Source organism: Coffea eugenioides, chromosome 1 (genome assembly GCF_003713205.1).
Source record: "Coffea eugenioides isolate CCC68of chromosome 1, Ceug_1.0, whole genome shotgun sequence".
Taxonomy (NCBI): Eukaryota; Viridiplantae; Streptophyta; class Magnoliopsida; order Gentianales; family Rubiaceae; genus Coffea; species Coffea eugenioides.
Window position 1 is genome coordinate 36,831,457 of NC_040035.1, and position 24,168 is coordinate 36,855,624.

A 24,168-nucleotide genomic window follows, 5' to 3' on the forward strand; every position below is an offset into this window, starting at 1 on the left:
GTTCCAGAACTTACCGCTTGACTTTTAACGATTAAGGCTTTGTTTGGGAGTTTAGGATAGAAAAGAAAAGAATGGAAAACTTTAAGTTGTGAGAGAAAAGAAGAGAAGGGGTTCACATATTATTTGGGGGTTTTGAAAATTAGTGAAATGATTTTGGGTATAAAAGTCATTAAATATTTGTTCAAAATCTTTTTAAGGACAAAATAGGCATTTGAAAAAATTTTACAAGTTTCCTCAAAATTTCCTTCAATTTCCGTCCAATTTGGGAGTAGTGATGGCAACGGGCTACTCCCCCCAACCTGCTCCGCTTCCCTCACGAAGTACCTGCGAGGTTAATAAAATATTATTATATAATTTCATTATAGTCAAATTTTAGTAAATAATTAAGTATTAAAATACCAACATATCACCAAATTATTATTTATTATAATTTTACAATTGAAACTCATAAAAACAATCAAACAAAAGTTATTGGAATACAATTCAACATGATGAAACAAATACAACTAAAGTAGTCAAGTTTTCACTTTTGACACAAATACAATCACTAAGTCATTAATGTACTTTTTTTTTAGAAAAAGTATTATTGTATTAAGTGTAATTAGGAATTTAGTATAAATGTATTAATAAATTTAGTATAACTAATTAATAATTTCTATTAGTAGATATGTATAATTATTAGTATAATTGATAATATCAATTATTTTACAGATACTAATATATATAATACATATAACTAATAATATCATTATTATAAATTTGTAATTAATTAAATTAAATATTATATATAATTATGTACACACACATATATATTTATATATTTATTAATTTTTTCTAGCAAATGGCTGGGTGAGGGATGGGGGCGGCCGTTTTTAAACCGGGGAAAATTTTCGGGCACCCGTCTCAATTGTCATACCTATTTTGGAGGAAAAGTTTTGACTATTGTAGTGCTACATTTCATTCTCTTGAATCTTTCCTTTCCTTTATGTTCTTCCTTACTAAAAACTAACTAACAAAGGAAAACTACCTTTCTCTTCTTTACCAACTTACTGCCTCATGGGTAAAAGCAAGATTACACCAACATATGATTATTTACTTCTTTTGACGCTTTCTTTTTAGTGTAAATGGGAGGTGTCGGAGTTGAAACCTTTCACTTATATTCTCTCCCCCGTACCACTCAATTCATCATTTCTCGTCTTATGATTATTTACTTAATTATTAATAAGTTATTAACTGAAGAATTTCCCTATGTGGGTATTTTTCCAAAATTATGATTAAACCTTAACATATAAGCTCGGCAAAATTATGTATATAAATTGTGCATATGAGAATAAATGACTACGTGTAAAATTACCGAACTGAAAGAAAGAGTAAATTTAACATCATTTTTTGGACTTCACGCTGCATTATAATTTTAATTCGTATTGTCATGCATAAGACATTGAATTAGTCAGACTCTTATGTTGTTGCCTTCATGTACGTGTTTATATGAGTTTTTTGCCAAAATAACATTCTTGCTAAAAAATATTCCTGATGTGATTCACTTTCAAATTTTATTCCCATAATAATATTATTGTTGCCATCTAGTTATCCTGATTGCCATTTTTTAAATGTATCAAACCTATTGCATATGTTTTTTCAAAAAAAAAAAAAATTTAATACAAAAATTGCAATGAAATTGTAAGCTATTACAAAAATTTCAAGGCTATCATATTTGTTTATGCTATCCTTCCTACTCCTTGAAAAGACAAGAAAATAATTTTCATTTGTCTTGAAATTATCAACTAAAGAAGAATATTTTTAAGATGCTATTAATATAAATATTAGTTTCTTATAATTACGTTTGACAAGAGAAAGATATAGAAAGAAAAAATGCGGGAAGGCTTAGAGAGAAAATTGAAGAAGATATTAGATGGAAAGAGAAATGGAGGGTGTTTCTATCTCCATCTTGATATATATGCAGCCTAAGTGGCAAAAAAAGAATTATAAAGGTAATAAATTTTAAAATTAGATTACTTTGAAGATATGTTTTGGAAAAAAAGTTATTTTGGCAATAAACTCTGTATATATATGTGTGTGTAGAGAACTTATGATATAAAAAATTCATTGTTAGTTTTGGAAGGAAAGAGTTTGAAAGGTGTTTTACTCCATTATTTGAATCAAAAAATCGATGAAACATACATAATAAAGAAGCTTTTCTTTTTAAGTTATACTTAAGATCCTGAATTAGAACACAAGTTTTTATTCCCACCATAACATATTTTAATTATACCGAACTTATAACGTGAATATACAGTCATGACTATTGTATACCTTCATGTCGACACTTTTACAAGTTAATTATATATATTTTTTTTAAAAATAACACCTGAAGTCTCGAGTTCGGATACCCGTTAAAATTAGGCATAATAGTAACCAATGCCGTGGCTGGGACAAATTTACGGTTTTTATCGTACTTTTAATTATTCACGAAATTATTATAATAGAAAAAGACAAAATTTTCGAGTTGGATTGTTTCGTCAGAGAAAAGCTGCAGCCATTGTCATACTTTAGAAGTAGGGATAATTGCAGAAACATCCCCTGAGGTTTCAAACAATTGCACTCACCTCCTTTGAGATTTGAAAAATAGCACTAAACTCCCCTAGCATGAATTTGGGGCCTATAATTGACATAAGATAGAATAAATTCACTTCTATACCCTAAGAGTTTAAAATTGTTAGTAAACAAATTTGAGGCAAAAAAAATTATGGCAATAAACAAGTTTAAAATAACTAATTAAATAAGATTAACGGTTATTTTCTGTTTTATTAGGCACTATAAGTACAATTACAAAATGGTGTCATTTTGATGCTCCAACATGGTGTCATTTTGTGATTGACAACACTTGAGAGGACAATGCAAATCATATAGTTTCTACATAGAAGAGAAGCATAAACAAGAAAATGTAGGAGAAAAAAACCTATACATAAGACTTCATAAACGATTAAGTTTTGGTAGTTTTGGTTGAACTTATTTCATCATATGTATTTATGAAACAAATGGAGAAAGATAGCAGAAATCAAGGCGAAATCGAAGGATTTTTCTATTAAAAATTTGTAGCAATTAAAAGATGATAGGTAAGCAATCCTTTATCATCTAAACTTAATACATAAAGTTGTAGGGTTAGTTATAGTAGGATGAAATTGTTGTATTTATCATGAAAGAACATAACTGTGTATGAAATATGGTAAATAGTATGAGATCGATATACTATAAAGCATGATAATAAGAAACTCTCTTATACTGATTAAAATTGAATTTTTTTACTTGATCAACAATCTCTTTATATACTTTAAAACCTCATATTTTTGAACATATATTTGTTGTTTCTTCCAAATTTTACTGCTACCCTTGTTCTCTTTGCACATAGATCCTCGGAGTTTCACTAATTATTTCCATCTCTTAATGTTTTTCATTTTTTTATTAATACTACCTCACAAGAGGCAAAAGAGTACAAATAGAACAAAATTATTATCTCACTTCCCAAAAAACTTTTTTAATAGCATTTTCTTTAGCATGGGCTGAAGTTGCTATCAAAATCTTAAGTTTGGGGGAGGTTAGTGCTATTTTTCAAATTTCAGAGAAGATGAGTGCAACTGTAAGAAATCTCAGAGGAGGTTTCTGCAATTATCCCTCAGAAGTATTTGACGGTATTAAACAAAAGGCTCAGTTACAGAAGTAAGCGTCTGTCCGTATCTTAAGCGGATCTATTCATTCCATACTACTGTGTATACAAGCTGGGCTAGTGGACACGTGTTCATTCGCATGAGGATACGTGATCATTTGCAACTAATCTACCATAATTCACACACTCAAAATTTTTTTTATTGTATTTAGATATTTTCTTAATTTAATTTTTTTTAAAAAAAAAGAATGCCTAAAGACCTTTTTATTTATTAATGTATGCAAATGGATAAGAATAATTGTCTAAATATTTTTCTAAAATAGAGTAAAATCAAACATTTTAGACAAAAAAATAAAAAAAAACTCACTATGGAGTAATTTTTTCTTCTTTTTTTAAATAAAATCAATAGTGGTTCCCTACTTATCCCATCACTATGGAGTGATTGATTGTTCTTAATGCTGAAATTTGTCATTCTTTTTACACAAAAAGGGATTTCAGATCCTTTGTTGATTTATGGTACATAAGTTTTTAAACTGTTGAACACATAATTAATAATAAACCGTTATTTTGTTGGATTAATATTTTATGTACTAACGGTGTAGTAATATTTTCATAGTAGTAGTTTTGAATGTATGTTACATGTGTATAATTTAAAATTCAAATTTGAATTCATATTATGTGGTGTGATCTAAACAAACTAGTATTAAAAAAATTATACACTGACAGTGTATAAAAAAATTATCATATTTCGTTTATAAGAATACATGTAATATCAACCTTAGAACTAATTTTTAATATCTCAATCTTGATCACTAGATCCCATAATAATAAACCACAGTTCAACCAATGACCAAAGTAAAAGTGGTAATTTTTTCTTCTAGAATACTTGCAGTCTGATTACACTAAATATAATAAAAAAGTAAACCCACTCATATTCCCACCCCAATGTGCTTCACACAACACGCTTCATGGTCAAAAGGTAGACAAGAAAGGAAAAGAGTTTGCACCTTGCACTACCTTCAAATATACTACATATATATGATTTGTTGTGTAAAAAAGATAAGCTACTGATAACATAGAAAAATGGCTAAGGGAAAAACTATGGAATATTATCAAGAGGATATTTTAAACAAACAGGGAACACATTGTTGGTAAAGTGAAAAAGACGTGAAAAAGATTCTTAGAAAATTGTTCCAAGATTGTCATTTTCCTAGGAAACATCCTTGTCTTACGTTTTCCCTGAATACATTTTCCAATCAACTTTTTACCTCACATATATCAAATCGCTACTGTAATTTTTCTACAAAAAAATCCAGAAAAATGCAATCCAACCATGATGTGACCGATCACAATATACTAACAGCTAATTGTGAATACTTTTCTGTGGACAAGATGGTTTTGAGGATTTAATATCATACTTCCAAAAATTTAAGGCATTAAAAATTGAAAATGTTTAAAGAGATGGTTATGGTTGTTGGTCCTTTAGCTTCTTTGGTTCGTATTGAAATTTGAAGGTTCTGGGAAATTTGATAGCGTACTCTCAAGCAATAAAGCGAGTTTCATGTAGGACTTGGGTGTTGGACTAGAAGCCTAATTGAAAAAATTTACAATCTATTGAGGAAAAAAATGATTTCAGTATCTTGGGAATTTTGATAACTTATTTCCCTATTTATCAAAGATTTGCTAGTAGAAGCATCGGTTTTTCCTTTGGGAAATTTTTTTTATTGATTCTTGGATTTTATTGTTTGATTTTTGTATAAGGTGTGGATTTAGAACAAAGTGACATGGATTTAATCATTCCTTAATTTTAATATGTAAAAATCATCATAAGATATATTTGTCTACTAAAAAATTAAATAGTTTAAAGGATTTCAAATAGGGAAGTGTGTTTTTGGTCTTAACCTTTCTGATTCTGGTTCCAATGGTTATATTAAGTGGTTGGACAAAAATACCCTTTGATTCCGACTGCACTTACCACTAAAATGACCAGAAGGGTTAAAAGCATACACTTTGTTCACGAACTATTCTAGACAAAATTTAGATTAAGGGCCAAAACTTGATAATAAAAATACTTTAAGGGCTTTTTATACACCTTTTTTAAATGTCTCTTTTTTTTTTCTAAGGGCTTTCTTTACACTTTTACTCATCTTCCTATTTTGCACTGACGACTAAATTTGACAGAAATCCTTAAACGTGACACTTTTTTCATTGAGAAATTTATTTATGACAATATGTATTGTTGAGGAGCCAAAAAAGTACAAAGGAAATAATTTCGGAGTTGGATGGATAGTTTTCTCCATGCTGTATAGCTTTGGACTCGGCACTCTTATCAACAACAACAACCACACGAATACTTCCAGGAAAGAACACTTTGGAAAAACGCAACTTCTCCGGTTGGTAAATTGACTTCACGGACCCGAGACTTTGACTGCGGTCAATTGCTTGAGTGTCCAGCACGGCCACAGGGCAATTCTTAGCAAATTACTAGATTGTTATTGGCCAATCATATGGCATTGTTGGAATTTTCTTCTTTTGAAGGGATGATAGTGAATTGGAGTGTTTGACGATAATTGGAAAATATGATTGTGGCTTTTGATTACAAAAAAATCACTATATTGTTAGTTGTTACCCATAAACAAACGACTTTCATGGTCATCTTTGTTAGTTGTTTGTAAAAGCTTAAGATTCCGCTGACTAAAATCTAACATTGAATTAATTGAATCCATTATGTTGGGATTGTGGTTTTCCACAAAAAAATTTCTATTTTTTCCGGAAACGCATTTTTTAATCACCTTTTTATTTTACATATATCAAATCGTTACAATGTATATATATATTTTGTGAAACTCCTAAAAATAACAATTCCAACAGTCTTTAACCTCTTTTCTACCATCATTTATCTTATTGGAAATTGAATAGCTAACGGTTGTATGATAAATTTTAATTTAGTATGGCATCACTTCACCTCAAGGACACCGTTTGGATTGAAGGGAAGGGAAGGGAAGGAAAATTGGGAAATTGGAGGGATTTGATTTACGCTGTTTCGATTGATTCTCAAGGAGAGAAACAAAAGGATAATGAGGAAAAGGATCTAATTGTTTTGATGAGTTATAGTTTTTATTCAAAAGTGGGCAAAAATACAAGCAAATTACATACAACACAACCTTCATTTGAGCCACATGAAATTGAAAGTTTAAGAAAATTAAACATAGCATTCCCAAGGACAAAGCCAATGAATGGGGTCGGCATACATTCTCCAAGTGAAAAGCACGATTTTCAATTTGACAAACCAAACCCAAAGCAAGGAGTTAGAAAAGAGTTTTCTTCCCCAAGACCTTGTATTTTGCTACTGCATCGACAGAGCCAAAATTTTAGTACAAAAGGAGTGCAATTTCCTTATTTTTCTTGTATTTTGAATTCTATGGCCAATGGTTTCAAAGTACAGCTGCCCTTTTTCTAACAATAGAATCTATTTCCCGTATCAGTCATTTCAACAATTTTTGAGCGAAATCACGGGTTCAAAATGATTAACTAAGTTATTTAATAGCGTATAGGACTCGACTTATATTCGAGCTTATTTCTTCTCCATCCACAGAAGATTCTAGGGGGTTTCATTTGCATTTTCATCTAATCTCTGCAGGGTATTAAAAAGATCAGATCAGACTGGAACCTCTTCAAAAAGAAGAGTTAGGAGACAAGAAAAAGGGGAACTGAACAAGAATTTAGATATGTGCAACTTTTATTTGGACAATTACATAATGGGCTCAAAACCACCAATACCACAGGGAAAAGAAAGAACTCATGGGATCTTTACTATAACAGAGCACTCCATGATTGGAGGAAAGAAGCTCTTGGAGTAGTGGCAAGGCTGTGAGTGAAGCATTGCATTGCAACTTTCTCTGTACAAATAATGATTTGGTGCAATAAAATCACTGCAATGTCCTTCACTTTGTAATCAACTCATTACCTGTAACAGACTTTTAAAAAAGCAACATAAGGCTTTGTTTCGATTGCATTTTTATGGACTTTTTGCAGAAAAATTACTGTAACGATTTGATATATGTGAAGTAAAAAGGTGATTGAAAAATGTGTTTACGGAAAATATAGCAATTTTTCTTTAGAAAATTGCAATCCACTGTAACCTAAGTGCATAAGAACTTGTACAGTAATATATTTTTAGTTATGGTGACAATTAATATAACAAAACACTTTCCTAAAAAACAAAACATATAACAAAACACTGTCCAATATAACATGACAATATGCAGCTTTATCTCCATGATGCACAAATGCCTTAATCATTCAAAAATTGTACATCTCCAATTTTTATTCAATCTAAGATTGTTGATTAGCAAAAATTTAAAATTTGTTAACAAGATTGATATTGATATGAAACAAAAGTGGTGCTATTATGATAGACGAGTCCTTATTGCTTGTACTTGATTCATGCTGGGGAGAATCGAACAAGATTTGCTAGCAAGCAATTCGAAAGGTACAACTCAATAGTGGAGGAAAAGAAGAAGAAGAAAAAGTTTAGGCCCGCATCTAAATTCTCGAATCACCTTACTTCTTGTTATATAGGATCAACTTTTTTTAATGAATAAAATTGGAATAATGTCCATTTTGAGTTCTTGGATGGTAGTTATGTTACTTAAAGTTTTGAAATGAATTCTAAAAATTGGTACCTCATAGGGGGGGTTGTTAAATTCCTTTATTTTGATTCCAATTCCTAGATAATTTTCATTTCACATTTTGTTATCCATTGCCCTTCTAAGTCCTTTCTTTTTTTTTTTTTTTTATATAAATATAACATTATTATAATTGGTCTTATACTCGGAGAAAGGAGAGGAGGATAGATTTATCTAATATATTGAGAGATTCGAAAGACGCTAATAACCTTCGGCCATGATTCAAAAAATTCTTGAGAGAAAACGCAGCTAGTAGAGTTCAACCCCCTAACCTACGCTTAGGGAGGGACTCAGTCCCTCATCTGGTGGCCAACTGAGCCAGCTCAGTTGGTTCCCTTTTGAGTCCTAATTCCCCTAGCCATTGGCTCCATCACCTCCTCCCCCTCCTCGCTTCTAACCACTCATCTCCTCCTCCATGGTGTCTCAAAAACTGTCCATTGCCCTCGCTCCTATCCATCCACTCCATCCTCACCCCCAAAATCCGAATGTGGCCCTCCAAAATTCATCCATCACGGCAAGCTCATGTACAACCTTTGTCTCCTTTTTCATGTCCATCACCTACAAATCTAGATTAGCATTCGAAAATTACTACCGCGATCTTGAGGACTTCAATTCTGACTTGAGAAAAGAAGCCACCACCATCATCCATGAGGCTGCTAGCTTGGACGTTGAAAACCTCGGCAGTCAGCTTGAAACTGGTCCCTGTGCACTCAAACTTGCCTTGATTCTATCCGCCTTGTTATTAACAAACTCCTGGTTTAGTTAAGGTTCCAGTTGACAGGAAATACTAAACACCAAGTTGCTTCATCATCAGATATGACTTGCGAGTTTCTGTTGGTGATTGGAGATAAAAAGAACAAAGAAATAAAAGCGGCAAGAAGGTTTTGATTGGCGGTGGTGGGATGGTGGCTGGTGCTGGTTGTTGAAGACTTGAATGAATCCAGCAAAGAAACGAATAATTTAAAAAAAATGAATAACAATTTTGATACCCATTTTAGAAAGAATTGTACCAAGCAATAGTAATTTCAATAATTCAAGTAGCTCATACCCATACTGATTTTATGCATATAATATAATTCCATATCTAATTCCAGTTCCAGAGCAAGAACCAGGCGCCTCCTAAGTTTATTCAGAAAGCCCTCCTTACTAACACAAGAAGGCCTGGGCTAAACAAGCCGGATTAATAATGACTATCTAATCTGGAGGTAACAATACTAAATAGTACAGATCGGAAATGAAATCTGAAAAAGCTTTGAAGATGTGTAGTAAGGTGGAAAATGTGTGGACCCATCAAATTGGTAACTTGAATCTTATGAAGATAGGGAGGCACGTTTGGGGATCTACCTATAGTATTCAAAAAACAAATGGCAAAGTGGACTGTGTTTTGAGATTGATTAAAGAGAAACTATAAGAAATTCAATTTGGACATACAGAAACAGGAAACAGTCAAACTAAAAGTACCATGAGATGAACAAAGAGAGAATCATACAAGCATCAAGATGCAATGTATCCCTCTAGTCTACAGTCATGGCTTCAGGACCGCCATTAGCATCCTCCACCCCATTCTTATGCTCATCAATTACCATTCGCATCTCCTCAACCAAACTACGCTGCTCTTCCTCTATCGTGTTTTGGAGCTCATCCACCTGCAAAAATAGTTTGAAGGTCACGATTAAGTAAAAGAACAAGTCACGCAATACATTGATTGTTACTTGGAAAGGCGCCAAAAAGCTTTAGGTATCATGTACGGTAAAAGTTCGTAGACAAAGATGTGAAATCAATTATATATCCTACTGAGTGATTTGCAGGATGCCAGAAGCTGAAGAATCACATTTACATTCTCAATAGTAATGACAAACTAGAACACTACAAAAATTCTGAGAACTTATTGACATCCTTAGCAATGTAGTTGAACATCAAATTCTTGTGGTTGATGATACCATAAAGAGACAAAAGTTTAAGCAAGTAGTACAACAGCCACAATAGTGATGTCTAAGAGGATGATTTGGAATTGACACTCATGTCAAAATAGTTCAAAAAGTATTAACAAAAAAAAGTGATAAAAGCACAAGAAAAAGCTACATGTCAAAAGAATCCCTTAAGAGACACAAGTTTCTTGTAGCTGGTTATCTTTTTAAAATCAGCCAGTGGAGTTAAACACATCTAGAAATGCAAAAAATCCAATAAATAAAAAAATAAATAAAAGTATGAAAGAGAAATAGGAGCCAAGGAGAATATTATGTTATCATGCCAAAAGGAGATTAGCAAAAGTTACAGGTGTCACAGGACAATAAACATGTATATGATGTCATCAATATTCAGTACATTACAAAGTATCCTGTTTCAACTGCTATGCCCTCACTACTCATATACCTCAATGTTCTGTTACTAATGCTTATCCAATTCTTGCAAGTGATCATGAAGATGGCCAAAACTTCATTTACATGGTTATAAACAAGATTAACATTACTGCAGAAGACTATCACTACTGTGTTGATTGGTTGGAGAAAGAAATAATAAGGCTGTACAGCCCCTTTCCCACAAATGTTGAGCACTTAGCACCTATCCTGCTACTAGTAGCTAATCGTCAACATTAACCTGCTTCACTGTATTTTGGCCCTCAGTATATTTTGCATAACATCGTTATGAAGCCCCATAGTTTTGCTTTTTAATTGCAGCAACAACTTATGTTTTGAATTCAAACTTAAAAAACATCAAATTTCAGCATCCCTGGGCTTTCCTAACCCCAACACTTTCATGTTTTCATTAACCTAGACAGTGCTGTCTTCTTGAATTTCCAACCATAGTTTTGCACCAAATCATTCACAAGAGACAGCCAAGCAGCAATTATTAGCACCTATGATTCCAACTCATAATCTGCACCAAACCATACACCTTTGATCTGTGACTAACAATTCTACAAAGTCTCGATTTCTGAAATGGAAGATATATATAGAAAACATAAATTCCCTTTTTCTCTTTTTCAATGCATAAAGGGAGAAAGGGCCACAATATCCAAGACCACTATAAAGGCAGCTTCATTTGACTTGCTAACCCTTACCTTCCAAAGGCTCAAGTTTTTTAGTTCTTATCAACAAAGCAATGAATCTACTCCAACCTCATGAGCTCTTCATCAACAGATTAATTTGAATACAACAGGTAGTACATAAATACAATGTTCAAATAGTGGCCCTTTGATTTATTGATGCTTTCTAATATCCCAAGAAATATAAGTGCCTCTATAAGTCCCCTTTTTGAGGGGGAAACTTCCAATTTTAACAGTTCAGAATCAAGTAAACCACAACAAAAATTTAGCCACACCCAATTAATCCATCTGCTTTCCTTAAAACTTTTCTGTTTATGAGATCTTGATATCCCAAGCCCTCCATTCAAAAGAATGAACAATAATACTTACTAAGGTAGTGGTCAGTTAACTAGCATAACGGATTATTGATTTCCAAAAGAAATAGAGCATAAAAGTGTGTTTCGCACAATGCAAGCTAGCTGGTACATGGATCAAAGGGTGATCATTACTGTACTATTTGAACCAAATCAGCAACTCTAGAAAACATTTAAAACAATGGCATATCCTCCTAATAGATAGAAAGTTCTTATATTACAGCAACATAGAGGAGGAGAAACACATAACAATGTTTTGCAATTTGTTTCCTCTCTTTCCCTCTCTCGCTGGTTGGGGTTAGGGAGAGTTTTACCATAGAAAGAATACTTAGCTACCATCTAAATTAAGTAGGATTCCCATTGACCTAATTAAGAGAATCACAAAAAGGACAACCCCAATCAGCAAATTAAATTTTACATGCAAGCACTAAGAAGTGTTTTTAATTTCACTTGCGCCTGCAAAATTTACACAATGAAATACAAAAAAGCACGAATTTTCTACAAATCACTATCACATACCACATGCAGTAGAAGTGCAAATTGCTTTTTCCGAAGCTCCAGCGTCCTTGAACCAGCAGTGTTCTCCGCCTCCAATAACTCAATCTCTCTCTCCAGCTCTGAGATGACCTTCTGAGTTTCTGACCTTGGTGGTTGCAAAGCAATCAACCTCCTAATTGCCTCACACTCCTCTTTATGCTGCCTCTCAATCTTACTCGCTTCAAGCTGCTTCTTCAAATCCTCAATATCATCTTGCGCTTGCAAAATCTGCTTGTTTATATCATCTTTCAACTCATTAAAATTCTCCTTCTCCCTAACATTTGCATCTATAACCGCTTTACTCTTCAGCAAAGGTATCTCAAAAGTATTTAACTCCTGCAAAAATGCTTTCGCAAGTCTCTCACAATCACCATAGTTATCCCCCTCCTTCTCAACCTCCAAAGCAAAAGCTGTAAATTTTTTTTGTAATTTCTTCAATGGTGGTTCACCCCTTGTAGTTGTCGTACGAGTTAAAAGCCTATGCTTTATAATAATATCATCTTCAAGCGGGCCAAAAGCATAATGTGCTGCCACTGCCTCTCCTTTACCAGCAACTTTCCTGCCCTTAACCAACATTTAGCCTATTCTTTATATTTTTACAAAAATCCTGCAATAACACCATTTCGCTTCCATCAACACACATATCAACCATGAACCTAACAAAACTTCAACAATATACTAACTCAAAGTATAACCAAAAAAAGGAAAAAAAAAAATGTCCCTCTTTTTTCATGTTTTAATTTCCATTTCCCCAACTTGATTCTATTAAATGTTATTTATATTTAAATAACAAAAAAAGTAAAATTGACAAGTGCGTGATATCAAGTCTTTTTTTTTTCCTGTCCTCAAATGGAAAATCAAAAACCCAGATAAAACCCTAACCCCCAATTTGATAAATCTCACCAATTAATCGAAAAAAAAAATTTCACCTCAGAACCCAGCTGAATTAAGTCTCATAAGTAATCTAACATAATTGATAAAACAAAAAAAAAAAAGAAAAGAAAAACACCCACAGATACAAATGAATGCGTACAAAGCAAACAATCCAAACAGCATAAACATAAACGAAAGAATAGAAAGGAAACTACTTTTCAAGTACCTCGGGTTTGGGAAAGGGGTTTTGTCATACCAATAGTGGAGGAGAACAGAGGAAGCTGCGGAAGAGGTCGAAGGGACAATGAAAGCGTGAAATTGCTTACAAGAGATTTTTAACGATTTACTAAAGTTAGCTATCAGGAGTTCTTACTTTTGGGTGGAGAAGATGGGGTTAATGGTCCTGATGGATGCCGGGTAGGCGGTACAATGACACAAAAGGGGTTAATAACACTTTGCCCCCTGAACTTAGTGGGTAATTATAGTTTACCTTCTTTCACTTTAAATATATACACTTTATCCCATGAAGACTAGTTAAAGCTAGAAGTACAAAAAAGTGAGTGCAATGATTTTATTAACTTTTTATTCATGAATTTATCTATAAATTAATATTATTCCTTTTATTGTTAAAAAAGTATGCATCTTCTCTAGTGTATCAACTATACAACAATCTCTAAGCAAAGCAAAAAAAAAAAAGTTTGTATTTAGTTTATATCCTTAAAATTTTTTCCTGTTGGGTTGATATTCAATTTTATATATGTTTTGTTCAATTTATTATACTTTAAGTCAAACAAAAAGGATAAATAACATAATACTAAAATAAACATAATTGTCAAATTTCATTTTTGGAAAAAGAGGTAATACTAAACTTGTTTTTTGTTCAAAAAAGTAATTTTTTATTATTTTAGTTTAGGTGAACTTTTAGGCTAATACTATTTTTATTTTTTGTTGATATACTTATAGTATACTATTATTGCCTTTTCTTTTTTAAAAAATGAAATTTGATTTAATCTCCATTTTCCTTCTCTAGATTTAAAAATAAAGCATATCAAATATTTTTTGTCACTTTGATTAGGAATTTAATATTGGACTAATTTGATAAATAAAAATGACAACAATATTAGTCTACAAGCTAAAGAAATTAAAATAATAAAAGACTACTTTAAAAAAATGAGTATAGTATCACCTTTTTTTTTGAAATTTTTGGCAATTGTATTTATTTTTAGTATTGTGTTATTTATCCATTTTGTTTGACTTAAAGTCTAATAAATTGAATAAAACATACATAAAAGTGAACATTAGTCTAACAAAAAATTTTCAAGGATATAAACCAAATATTAACCGTCTTTAACTTTTCTTAGTATGACATTTTTATACAATTAATACAATAGAGAAGATGTAAATCTTTAGTAATGAAAGGAAGTGATACTAAGTTATAGATAAGTTCAAGAATAAAAGGGTAATAATGTCATTGCGTTCACTTTTTTTTTTTTTTTTTTGTATTTTTAACTTTGATTAGCCTTTATGGGGCTTAAAAATACATACACGCACACATATGTAGTGGTACTAAGTTGTAGATAAGTTCATGAATAAAAGTAAAATGTCATTGCACTCACTTTTTTTTTTTTTTTTGTATTTCTAACTTTGATTAGCCTTCATGGGGGTTAAAAATACATACATACATGCATATATATATATATATATATATGTATATAAAGTTGAGAGGGATAAAGTGTGACTACTTCCTTTGTTCAGGAGGCAAAGTGTTATTCACCCAAAAAAAAGAAGATAATAACTGAAGCATACTTTTCTTTCAATTTTTCCTTTTTTTGAGATTTTTATATCGTTCAATTATAAATAACTCTTAATTATAATGAAAAATTTGGTAAATATGTGCGCATTTCTGTGTGTATATGTATGTGTAATTTTTTTTTGAAAGAAATTATGATCAATGCCTAAGCTCTACTTAGGTAACAAACAAACAAAAATACCAATAACATGAAATTTCTCTTCAATGGTTTTAATTGTTTGGATTCCAAAGTTATAATATAGTAAACTCAATTATTATAAGGGAAAATGACATGTTACATCCCTCACATTTCGTAAAAAATTTTTTTTCGTCCCTCACATTTAAAACGAAACAAATTGGTCCTTCACATTTAAAAACCCAAGTTTTTACATCCTAGAAATCAACTCTCAGTTGTGAATTAAACCATCTAACAATCCGGTTACAAATTTTAAGGGTAGAATTGGTAGATCACTCGCAAAAATATATTTCTAACAAATAAATTAAACAATTAAAAAATCTTAATTAAAACCTACTTGCTTCTTCAAAAGAACAAAATAGTGCCAAAGCTCTCAAGCCCTAAACCCTTAGAGCAACAAAACCAAGGAATATTGTTGATGTGTTGTCAACTATAGTTCTTATTAATCTAGAACGTATTAAAGTGGTGAATCCTTGTAGATGGAAGGCAACGAAGGGGAAGAAACGGGGTGGTAGGCACCAGACTATGGTAAGTTTTTATGTTAATCGGCAAAAATTTTGTTGATTTACGTTAAATGGGTTGTGGTGCAATAAAATACAACAATTATTGAATGATTGTGTGGTAATCTTGATTATGGTGTAATTTAAATGAAGAACAAGAAACTGGGGTTTTCTAATATGTTGTTGTGGTCGTAAATGGACGATTTTTTTTATCTGTATGCAATGGAATATTTAGGGAGTAAAAAAATCCAATTTTTGTTTTGATGTTGATAATTTATTGAAGATGAGACAAATCAGAGTTATAAATTAATGGTTATAGCATGTGAACATGTTCACCTATTATGGTCCCAAGTGTTTAATGGCCTCAATAATTATTGGCAGGAACAAACACCAATCTTTTTTCTATTAGGGTCCATCATGGAGGTAAGCTTGAAGTTACGCATGAGAGAGCATACGTAGGGAGTTTGGTTGCAGTTTATCACTATTGTAACTTAGAGAGATGGTCTTTGTGTTCCCTCGATAAGATTGCAGAGGAGCTTGGATATGAAGAACATTCTATAAGGTACTACTACTTGCTGCCTGGTCAAAGAATGCAAGATGGCTTGTTTTACATGTTCTCTGAAGAGGATGCAACGGAGTTGGCAAGGATTGGGGAGTGGAAAAAGATGGTTGATGTTTTTTGTACAAGGATTCAACACTTTAATACGTTCTAGATTAATAAGAACTATAGTTGACAACACATCAACGATATTCCTTGGTTTTGTTGCTCTAAGGGTTTAGGGCTTGAGAGCTTTGGCACTATTTCGTTCTTTTGAAGAAGCAAGTGGGTTTTAATTAAGATTTTTTAATTGTTTAATTTATTTCTTAGAAATATTTTTTGTGAGTGATTTACCAATTCTACCCCTAAAATTTGTAACCGGGTTGTTAGATGGTTTGATTTACAACTGAGAGTTGATTTCTAGGATGTAAAAGTTTGGATTTTTAAATATGAAGGATCAATTTGTTTCGTTTTACATGTGAGGGACGGAAAGAATTTTTTTACGAAATGTGAGGGATGAAACATGTCATTTTCCCTTATTATAAAAGAACCAACTATTCATTTATGACTCTAGACAATATATGACCTTTTAACATTACTATACTCATCAAGGTGTATATCATGACATGCTAGCAAAGTTAGGTAGAAAGTTTTGTTTTCTTTTTCACTTACTTGCATCCCTCTTTGCCCAAGATGTAAAAGGAGTTGCACTCATTACAAATGTTGTATTACGCTAAATTAAATTTACAATATGATATGTCTCTATTTTATCAAAAAGAAAAAAAAAGAAAAATCAAAGTGTAAATCATGATTGTAGATGTATTGTGATAGAACCTTAGGGTGAAATTCAGTTTTGGAAAATTCCATTTTATGCTGGTAGATGTATTATATATCCCTTTTTACAAAATTGCTCGAAATTTGATCGGTATAACCTAGAGATCTCAAAACCATGTGATGTTGGAACTCGGATAACAGCTCACAAGTCCAATGCCAATCTTCTTAGATTCTAAACTACCCAGTATGACATTTAGAAAATGACCAGTAATAGGCACAACTTTATGAAATTTGGTAGGTAAAAAACAAAAATGTCACTTATGGTTAAGTGAATATACAAAAAAGCTCACTCTCCGTAATTTCAAAGCATACAATCGAACATCTTGTGTTTTGAACTAAACTGAAAGATGACGGAAACCATCAAAACTAACGTGAATAGACAAAATTTCCAACAGATATTTAGTGTTATTCAAAATTTTGAAGTTCACTATCCTTCACTTGCACTTCAGGTTCAACAGGTACAACTAGAGGTGTCAAATAAACCCATTTAATTAATTTTACCCATACTCGCCCATTTATAATTGGATATGGGTACATTAAATTTTTATATATGGGTATAAATGGGTTACCCAATTATACCCATTTAATAAATGGGTATAATTGGGTAACCAATCAAACCCAATTAACCCATTTAACTTGCATTCCCAAACTTCTTTGTATTTTCAGTTTTCACCGTCAATCTTCTTCCCCTCCCCACCAGCAAGCCCACCGCTTCCGCCCTCCCTTCTCTTCCTCCAGTCTTTGATTCCCCTCTCCCCGTCTCTGCTTAATTGAAGGTTTTTGCCCCTTCCATGTCCGATTCCTGAGCTGATCTATGAATAAACTTGCGGTGTCTTGAAAAATTTTTCCGGAGAAATGTTAAGAGTCTGGCCGCTGCTCACCACCTCTGCAAACAGGTACCCACAGCACAACCACGACTATTGCCAAACTAACCATCTACGTTTCAAGTTCATGATACTTCATGATTCGATTTCAGGCGTTGGATGTGACGGTTCTTGAAGGTGGCTACGAATTTGGGCCCAAAAATAGAACTCTTGCTCTAGATGATGTTGGCATTCGAGGTGAGATTATTCTTCAACTTCTCTACTCCAGATGATATACCAGTCGATAATGAAGCATTCTTGAAGTTTTTGCTCTTGATATAAGGAAATCAAAAGTTAGTCAAGGTTAACTGATTTATTTCTGTGTATTGAACTGGTGGGTGTAGAAAAAAGGGGAGGGTTGGGTAAAAAGTGTTGATTACTGTTGTAAGGTCCTCCCATTAGAAAGAGTCAAAAAGCTAAAAAACCAAAGTGGCAAGGAACTTTTTAAAGTGCTGAAAATTGAAAGTTGTTGAAACTTGAGCTTGGCTATCAAGTCATTGAAACTGGCAAGTGCAGTCAGCACAATTAAGTCTGAGAGGGCAGGGCAGGACAAGTTATATGTAAGGCTAAGAGTCTTAGACAGGAAAACATCAGATGAGGTGTACATAGTTGGTAGTATAGATAACAGAAATGCTATCCCATCTTGATCCAACAGATGAGTTGTCAGAGCACATTCAAGAACAATGTTCTTATGCAAGCCAAGAGCCTGCCAATACAGATGAGTTGATCCAAGGTTCTTCTAAGCGTTCGAGACAGCTCACGTCATTGATTTGGAAGAAATTTGATATATTGTATGTTGAACCAGATGGTTCACAAAGAGCACAATGTAAATGGTGCAAGCGTGATTATGCATATGGTGGAACAACCGGAACAAGCAACTTATGGCGTCATCTTTCAAATTGTACTAAGCGTGGACAATCTGATTTTGAAGAACGGTCTCCAATTGACCAAGAAATTTATCGGGAAAAGATGGGAATTGCTATTGTGAAGCATAACCATCCTTATAGACTGGTGGAGCAAGAAGGAATTCGAGACTTGTGTGTATACTTAAATTCAGATGCTTTACCCATTTCGAGAAACACGATAAAGGCTGATATTGAAAAGATGTACAAAAGGGAAAAAGAGAGAGTAAAGACAGAATTAAATTCAATTTCAAGTCGAATTTGCCTTACTACAGACTTGTCGACATCTATTGCAACAGATGGGTATTTGGCATTGACGGCTCATTTCGTGGATGAAGATTGGATTTTACAAAAGAGGGTTCTAAATTTTCACCACATGCCACCACCACATGGTGGTCCAATATTAGCTGAAAAAGTCATAGGTTTATTGAGAGATTGGGCTATTGAAAAAAAAGTTTTTACTATCGCATTGGATAACGCATCTTACAATGATGGTATGGTGAATCTGTTGAAGCAGCATTTGAGGCTAAGAAATACACTATTTTGTGAGGGTGAATTTTTTCATGTAAGATGCAATGCACATGTGCTAAATTTGATTGTCCAAGATGGTGTCAAAGTTATTTCCAAACCAGTCTCAAAGATCCGAGATTGTGTGAAATATATCAGAGCTAGTGAATCAAGAAAGTTGAAATTTGCAGAGTGTATTGTTCAAGTTTCTTTGCCATGCAATAAGAGGGTGAATCAAGATGTCCCAACCAGATGGAACTCTACATTTGTGATGCTGGATAGTGCACTTGAATATAAGCTTGCCTTTCATCAGTTGCACGTGGTTGATCGTAGCTTCAGCATATTTTACCCAACTGAAGAAGAATGGCTTAGGGTGCAGAAATTTACAATACTGCTGAGGCCTTTTTATGACCTGACCACCTTTTTTTCGGGACTAACTATCCAACTGCAAATTTGTATTTTCATGGTGTCTGGAAAATTAAAAAAGTTATCACGGAAGAGATCAATAATTTAGACATTGAAGTGAGTGAAATGGCCAAGCAAATGAAACTGAAATTTGAGAAGTACTGGGAATGTTATAGCTTGGTTTTGAGTTTTGCTGTCATTTTGTATCCGCGCTTCAAAATGGATTATGTGGTGTATGCTTTTAAGAAGCTATATCCTTTTGATTATGAAGAACGTGCTAAGGAAGTTCGGGATAAATTTTATTTACTATTTGAGGAGTATGAGAATACTTTTGATGGTGATTTGCTAGATGGATCAATAGCAGGCTGCTCTGGTGGTGATTTGGGCAATGACAATGATGATTTTGCTGAATTTGAGAGTCAACAACATGCAAACAAGAGGAATAAATCACAAGTAGACTCTTATTTGGATGATACTTGACTCCTTTCAACTCAAGAATTGGATGTTCTCAATTTTTGGAAAGAAAACAAAAATCGGTACCCTATTCTTTCTTTGATGGCATGAGATATTTTAAGTATTCCTATCACTACAGTGGCCTCGGAATCAGCTTTCAGTATTGGTGGTAGAATTGTGGGTAAATTTCGTACTTCGCTCTTACCAGAAAATGTGGAGGTCTTGTTATGTACTAGGGATTGGTTATATGGAGTAACAGGTATGTTATACTTTTTGTGCACATGATCTTGTATTTTACATTTTTAGTCACTTATTGAACTTTACTTTTGATTTCAGCTTCTGAAGATGAAGAAGATAGAGAAAGACTGAGTATTGACTTTGCACCTTTAGTTGCTAAACTTACTAACCTTCATGTTTAGGTAAGCTGCATTCTTATGATCATCTGGTAGTAAGTTAGGCAGGAAGGCTAGGAGCATTTATCTTTTGTTTAAGCTTTTAATTATTGCATTGAAATTGATGATTTAGAATGAAAAGGATTTTCTGATGTTTGTTTGTAAGTTCCGTTTAGCTTCAGAAGGAAATATGCTAGTAGATTAGAGTTGACTTTTGCAGTATCAACCCTTCACTGTCCGTTCACACTTCACAATTCTGAGCCTGACTGCAAATTTTTGTTTTGTTGATTGTCTTGATATATGGAGATTGTTAGAAATGTGGTGAAAAGAATTTTATCTTTCTGTCTAGATGAAATTTAAGTAGCAAACAACAGAACTTTGAATTTGGTTTTGGTTGCCAGGAATCTTCTCTGTTTTGTGTTGAGCCAGCAGCAAACTTGTGTTGAGCCGACAGCAAACTTGTGTTGAGCCGGCAGCAAACTTGTTGGCGGATTCCAACAGTGAGCTGGAGGAGTTTTATGCTATGCAGTTGTACAAAGCTTGAGAAGCTGAGTGCTTGTTAAGTATTTTGATAGAGCTGGCTCCACCTGGATTTTGAAAAATGAGAATAGGCTTTTTTGTTGCAAATTTGAAGTACTATCATTTCCATTTACTTATTCTGCTTCTGCTGCCAGTCTTTTTGTTACAATCCTTGGTAGGAGTATTAACTTGTAAAAGTTTCATGGATTGTAAGTGTATTTATTTCGTCTACCAATTTGTGGGAATTCAAGTAGCTATTGTTTATTCTGGTACTGAAGGTTGGCAAGAAGTTTTGGCCATGTAACCTTTCATTGTTCTATCGGTTATTCCTATTTATTGAAAATTTATCTTTGTTTGTATGCTAAATGAAGTGATTGCTAATCCTCATCAGGATTTTCAACTATTTTTTATGTTAACTATTTTTGTTTTATTTATTATATTTATTTGTTGGTTTTGTCTTATCGCTTTATTTCCTCGTAATTTATTAATTTGATCATTTTTTAGCATCACTAATTTGTGACAAATTTTAGCCTCCTTTCTTACCTTTTCAAAATAAAAATTTAAATTTATACACGAAAAAATACTAGGGGTTCAAAGTTTTGGATTAAATTTTTATGTTAATTTTCATATTATTTAGTCCAAATTTTTAGATTCTCATTGTTCAATTATTAAATAATATGTAATTTTGCAACATAGCACGCGGATGGAAAAAAATTGATAATTAGACTTATTTGGCATAATAAGTAAATATTTAAAATTAATGATGGGTGTAAAATGGTATAAATTGATAATTTAGTTTACAAAATGAATTTATATGAGTTTGTAAAAAATTAGAATAAATGAGTTATAAATGGATAATTGGGTTACCCAACTCATTTTTTGACTTATTCATTTATATACCCATCTAATTAAATGGATATAAATGGGTTGATTCATTTATACCCATTACCCATTTTATCCAACCCAAATCCGCCCAAATCACCCATTTTGACACCTCTAGGTACAACTGATAATAGGGTCAAAATTACTGTAACTTATAAGTTATGTCACATGTGAGAGTCATCAAAATCTTAATATAGTTAAACAGTTTATGCAGATGTTGTCTAATTTAGGGAAAATGGCCAATTTAGTCCCTATACTTTTATACTTGTGTCGATCTAGTCCCTTTATTTTATTCTTGGCCAATTGGATACCTTAACTTAAAATGCAAGTCCAATTGAGACCCTTTGCGGCGGCGCCACCACAAAATATCAAATGGGCGGGAAATTGACCACATAATGAGGGCTACTTTTGGAACTTCACTTATGGGCTCTAAAACGGTAACAAAATTAGAGTCTGAACATCACTTATTGAAAGTGACGTATGTAGAAAATAATTAGGGTTATTTGGGCAAAATTGCAGTGATTGATGATGGACAAGAAAGAGGAGGCCGATGGGATTGCAACAACAGACAAAATGGAGTGTGAATCGAGCATGAAAGGCGATTTCGATAAAGGACAATCAAGCAGAAATAGTAAGTTCAAATGTTTAGGAATCGATTTTATTCCTTTGTTAACTTGTTTAATGATATGAAATGTGGGTTGGTATGCTTGCTGTTGTGTTTATTACGCAGCATTTCTGAAATGGGTCATCTGATGGGAAACCAGAAAAGGTTTAATTTTGTTCAAAATTTCTTTTTGAAAAAAGAGGATTCATTTGGTGTGGGGTTGGTTTATTTGTTAACTGATTTAATGGTATGTGGGGTTGGTGGGCTTGGTTTATCTGGTTCCAATTCCGTTTATTATACTATTGCATTTCTCGAATGGGGTAAAGTGGCTTCAGTTTTTTGTTTTTTCTTAAAAAAAAAATCGTTCATGTGGTCCCTAAGGCTTTATTTTTGAGAAGTTGCTTTCATGTTGCTCAAAGGGCAGACAGGAGCATGTGTCGACAAGGGTTTAACATATATTTTTTCTTTGTCGTCTGTTGCAATACACAAGTCTGTGAACAGCTGGATGTGTTTGACCTGGCCATTTACTATGGCGGGGTTTATGTTGAAGAAACAGAACAAAAATATGTAGGGGGTAGCATGGAGCTTTTTGAAGGGATTATTGTCACAAGAATGAACCTGAAAACTATGAAAACTTATTGTGAGTATCTTGGGTGTACTGATGATTGTAGATACATGTATAGAATCCCTTCAGTAGATGGCAAGTTAAGACTTAGAGAAATACATGTTGAGGAGGATGTGTGGGAGATGACTTGTATAGGTAAACATAGCGGTAAAGCTGAACTTTATGTAGTTCGTGAGTTTCATATCAGACTTTTGAATGTTGGCAAGGACTGCTCAACTGCTGAAAATAAAGATTTGTTGACAAAAGTAGATGAAAATGATGCTAGTAAAGGCTGCTCAACTCAAGAAAATGAAGACTTTGTTAAGTTTTTAGATGAAGACTTGTTCCATGTAGATATGACATTTGATAACTTCTTTGAGAGTAATGAACTTCCAGTTCATGCAACACCAGAAGAAGTTGATGGGGGTAAAGGGAAAAAAACAAAAGAAGAGTTAGTAAAACTGTAGAAGATGGTGATGAGGCTGATGACAGTGATGATAGTTATGATGATTTTCATGACAGTGATTATGATTTTAGCAAAGATGAGGATGATATAATATACAAGAATTGTACATCCAATATTGATAAGTTATTTGAAAATCAGATTGGCAATCTTGAGGTTGGTATGCAGGGAAAATGTTCAGAGACAGGTGCTAAAGAGAACAGAAAAAAAGCATACACACCTAAACAAGAACATGCACAGGTGAGAGAAGCTTATGCTGCTGCTGATTTGAACATTTATGATGGAGAGCAGATTCCTGTCCAAGAAGAATCAGACTCAATGAACACAGAAGAGTTAAACAGCCATTATGGGTCCTCGGATGAAGAAAGTGGACCAAAGAAGCCAAGGTATGTTCGGTTTAAACCAGAAATTGACATGAAAGATCCAAGATTTTTTGTTGGGTTACTGTTTGATACAAAGAAGGTACTCAAAGCTGCAGTTGATTATTATGGGGTGTTGTGGGGCAAAGACCATGGTTGGAAAAAGAATGATGCCAATAGAATAAGGGCAAAATTCA

The 24,168-nt window shown here is 33.0% G+C and overlaps 1 protein-coding gene across 2 annotated transcripts; it reads right to left on the reverse strand.

Moving 5' to 3' along the window:
• Nucleotides 1-9,647: 9,647 nt before the first annotated feature.
• LOC113763676 (THO complex subunit 7A) lies at nt 9,648-13,545 on the reverse strand. Of its 2 annotated transcripts, none has more exons than XM_027307582.1 (3): nt 13,418-13,545; nt 12,271-12,895; nt 9,648-9,998 (listed from the first exon to the last, which is right to left on the reverse strand). In XM_027307582.1, the coding sequence occupies exons 2-3, from the start codon at nt 12,862-12,864 to the stop codon at nt 9,867-9,869; spliced, it is 726 nt and encodes a 241-aa protein (XP_027163383.1). In that variant the 5' UTR covers nt 12,865-12,895; nt 13,418-13,545; the 3' UTR covers nt 9,648-9,866. The 2 variants fall into 2 exon arrangements, with proteins under 2 accessions (XP_027163383.1, XP_027163376.1); XM_027307575.1 differs by having other exon boundaries at nt 13,388-13,545.
• Nucleotides 13,546-24,168: the final 10,623 nt, after the last annotated feature.

What these genes read in the sequence shown, in the direction of transcription:
- LOC113763676 (XM_027307582.1), bottom strand. Translation starts at nt 12,864, where the DNA reads ATGTTGGTTAAGGGCAGGAAAGTTGCTGGTAAAGGAGAGGCAGTGGCA. An exon ending in TTGCACTTCTACTGCATGTG is followed by an intron (nt 9,999 to 12,270) that starts GTATGTGATAGT and finishes CTATTTTTGCAG; the next exon opens with GTGGATGAGCTCCAAAACAC.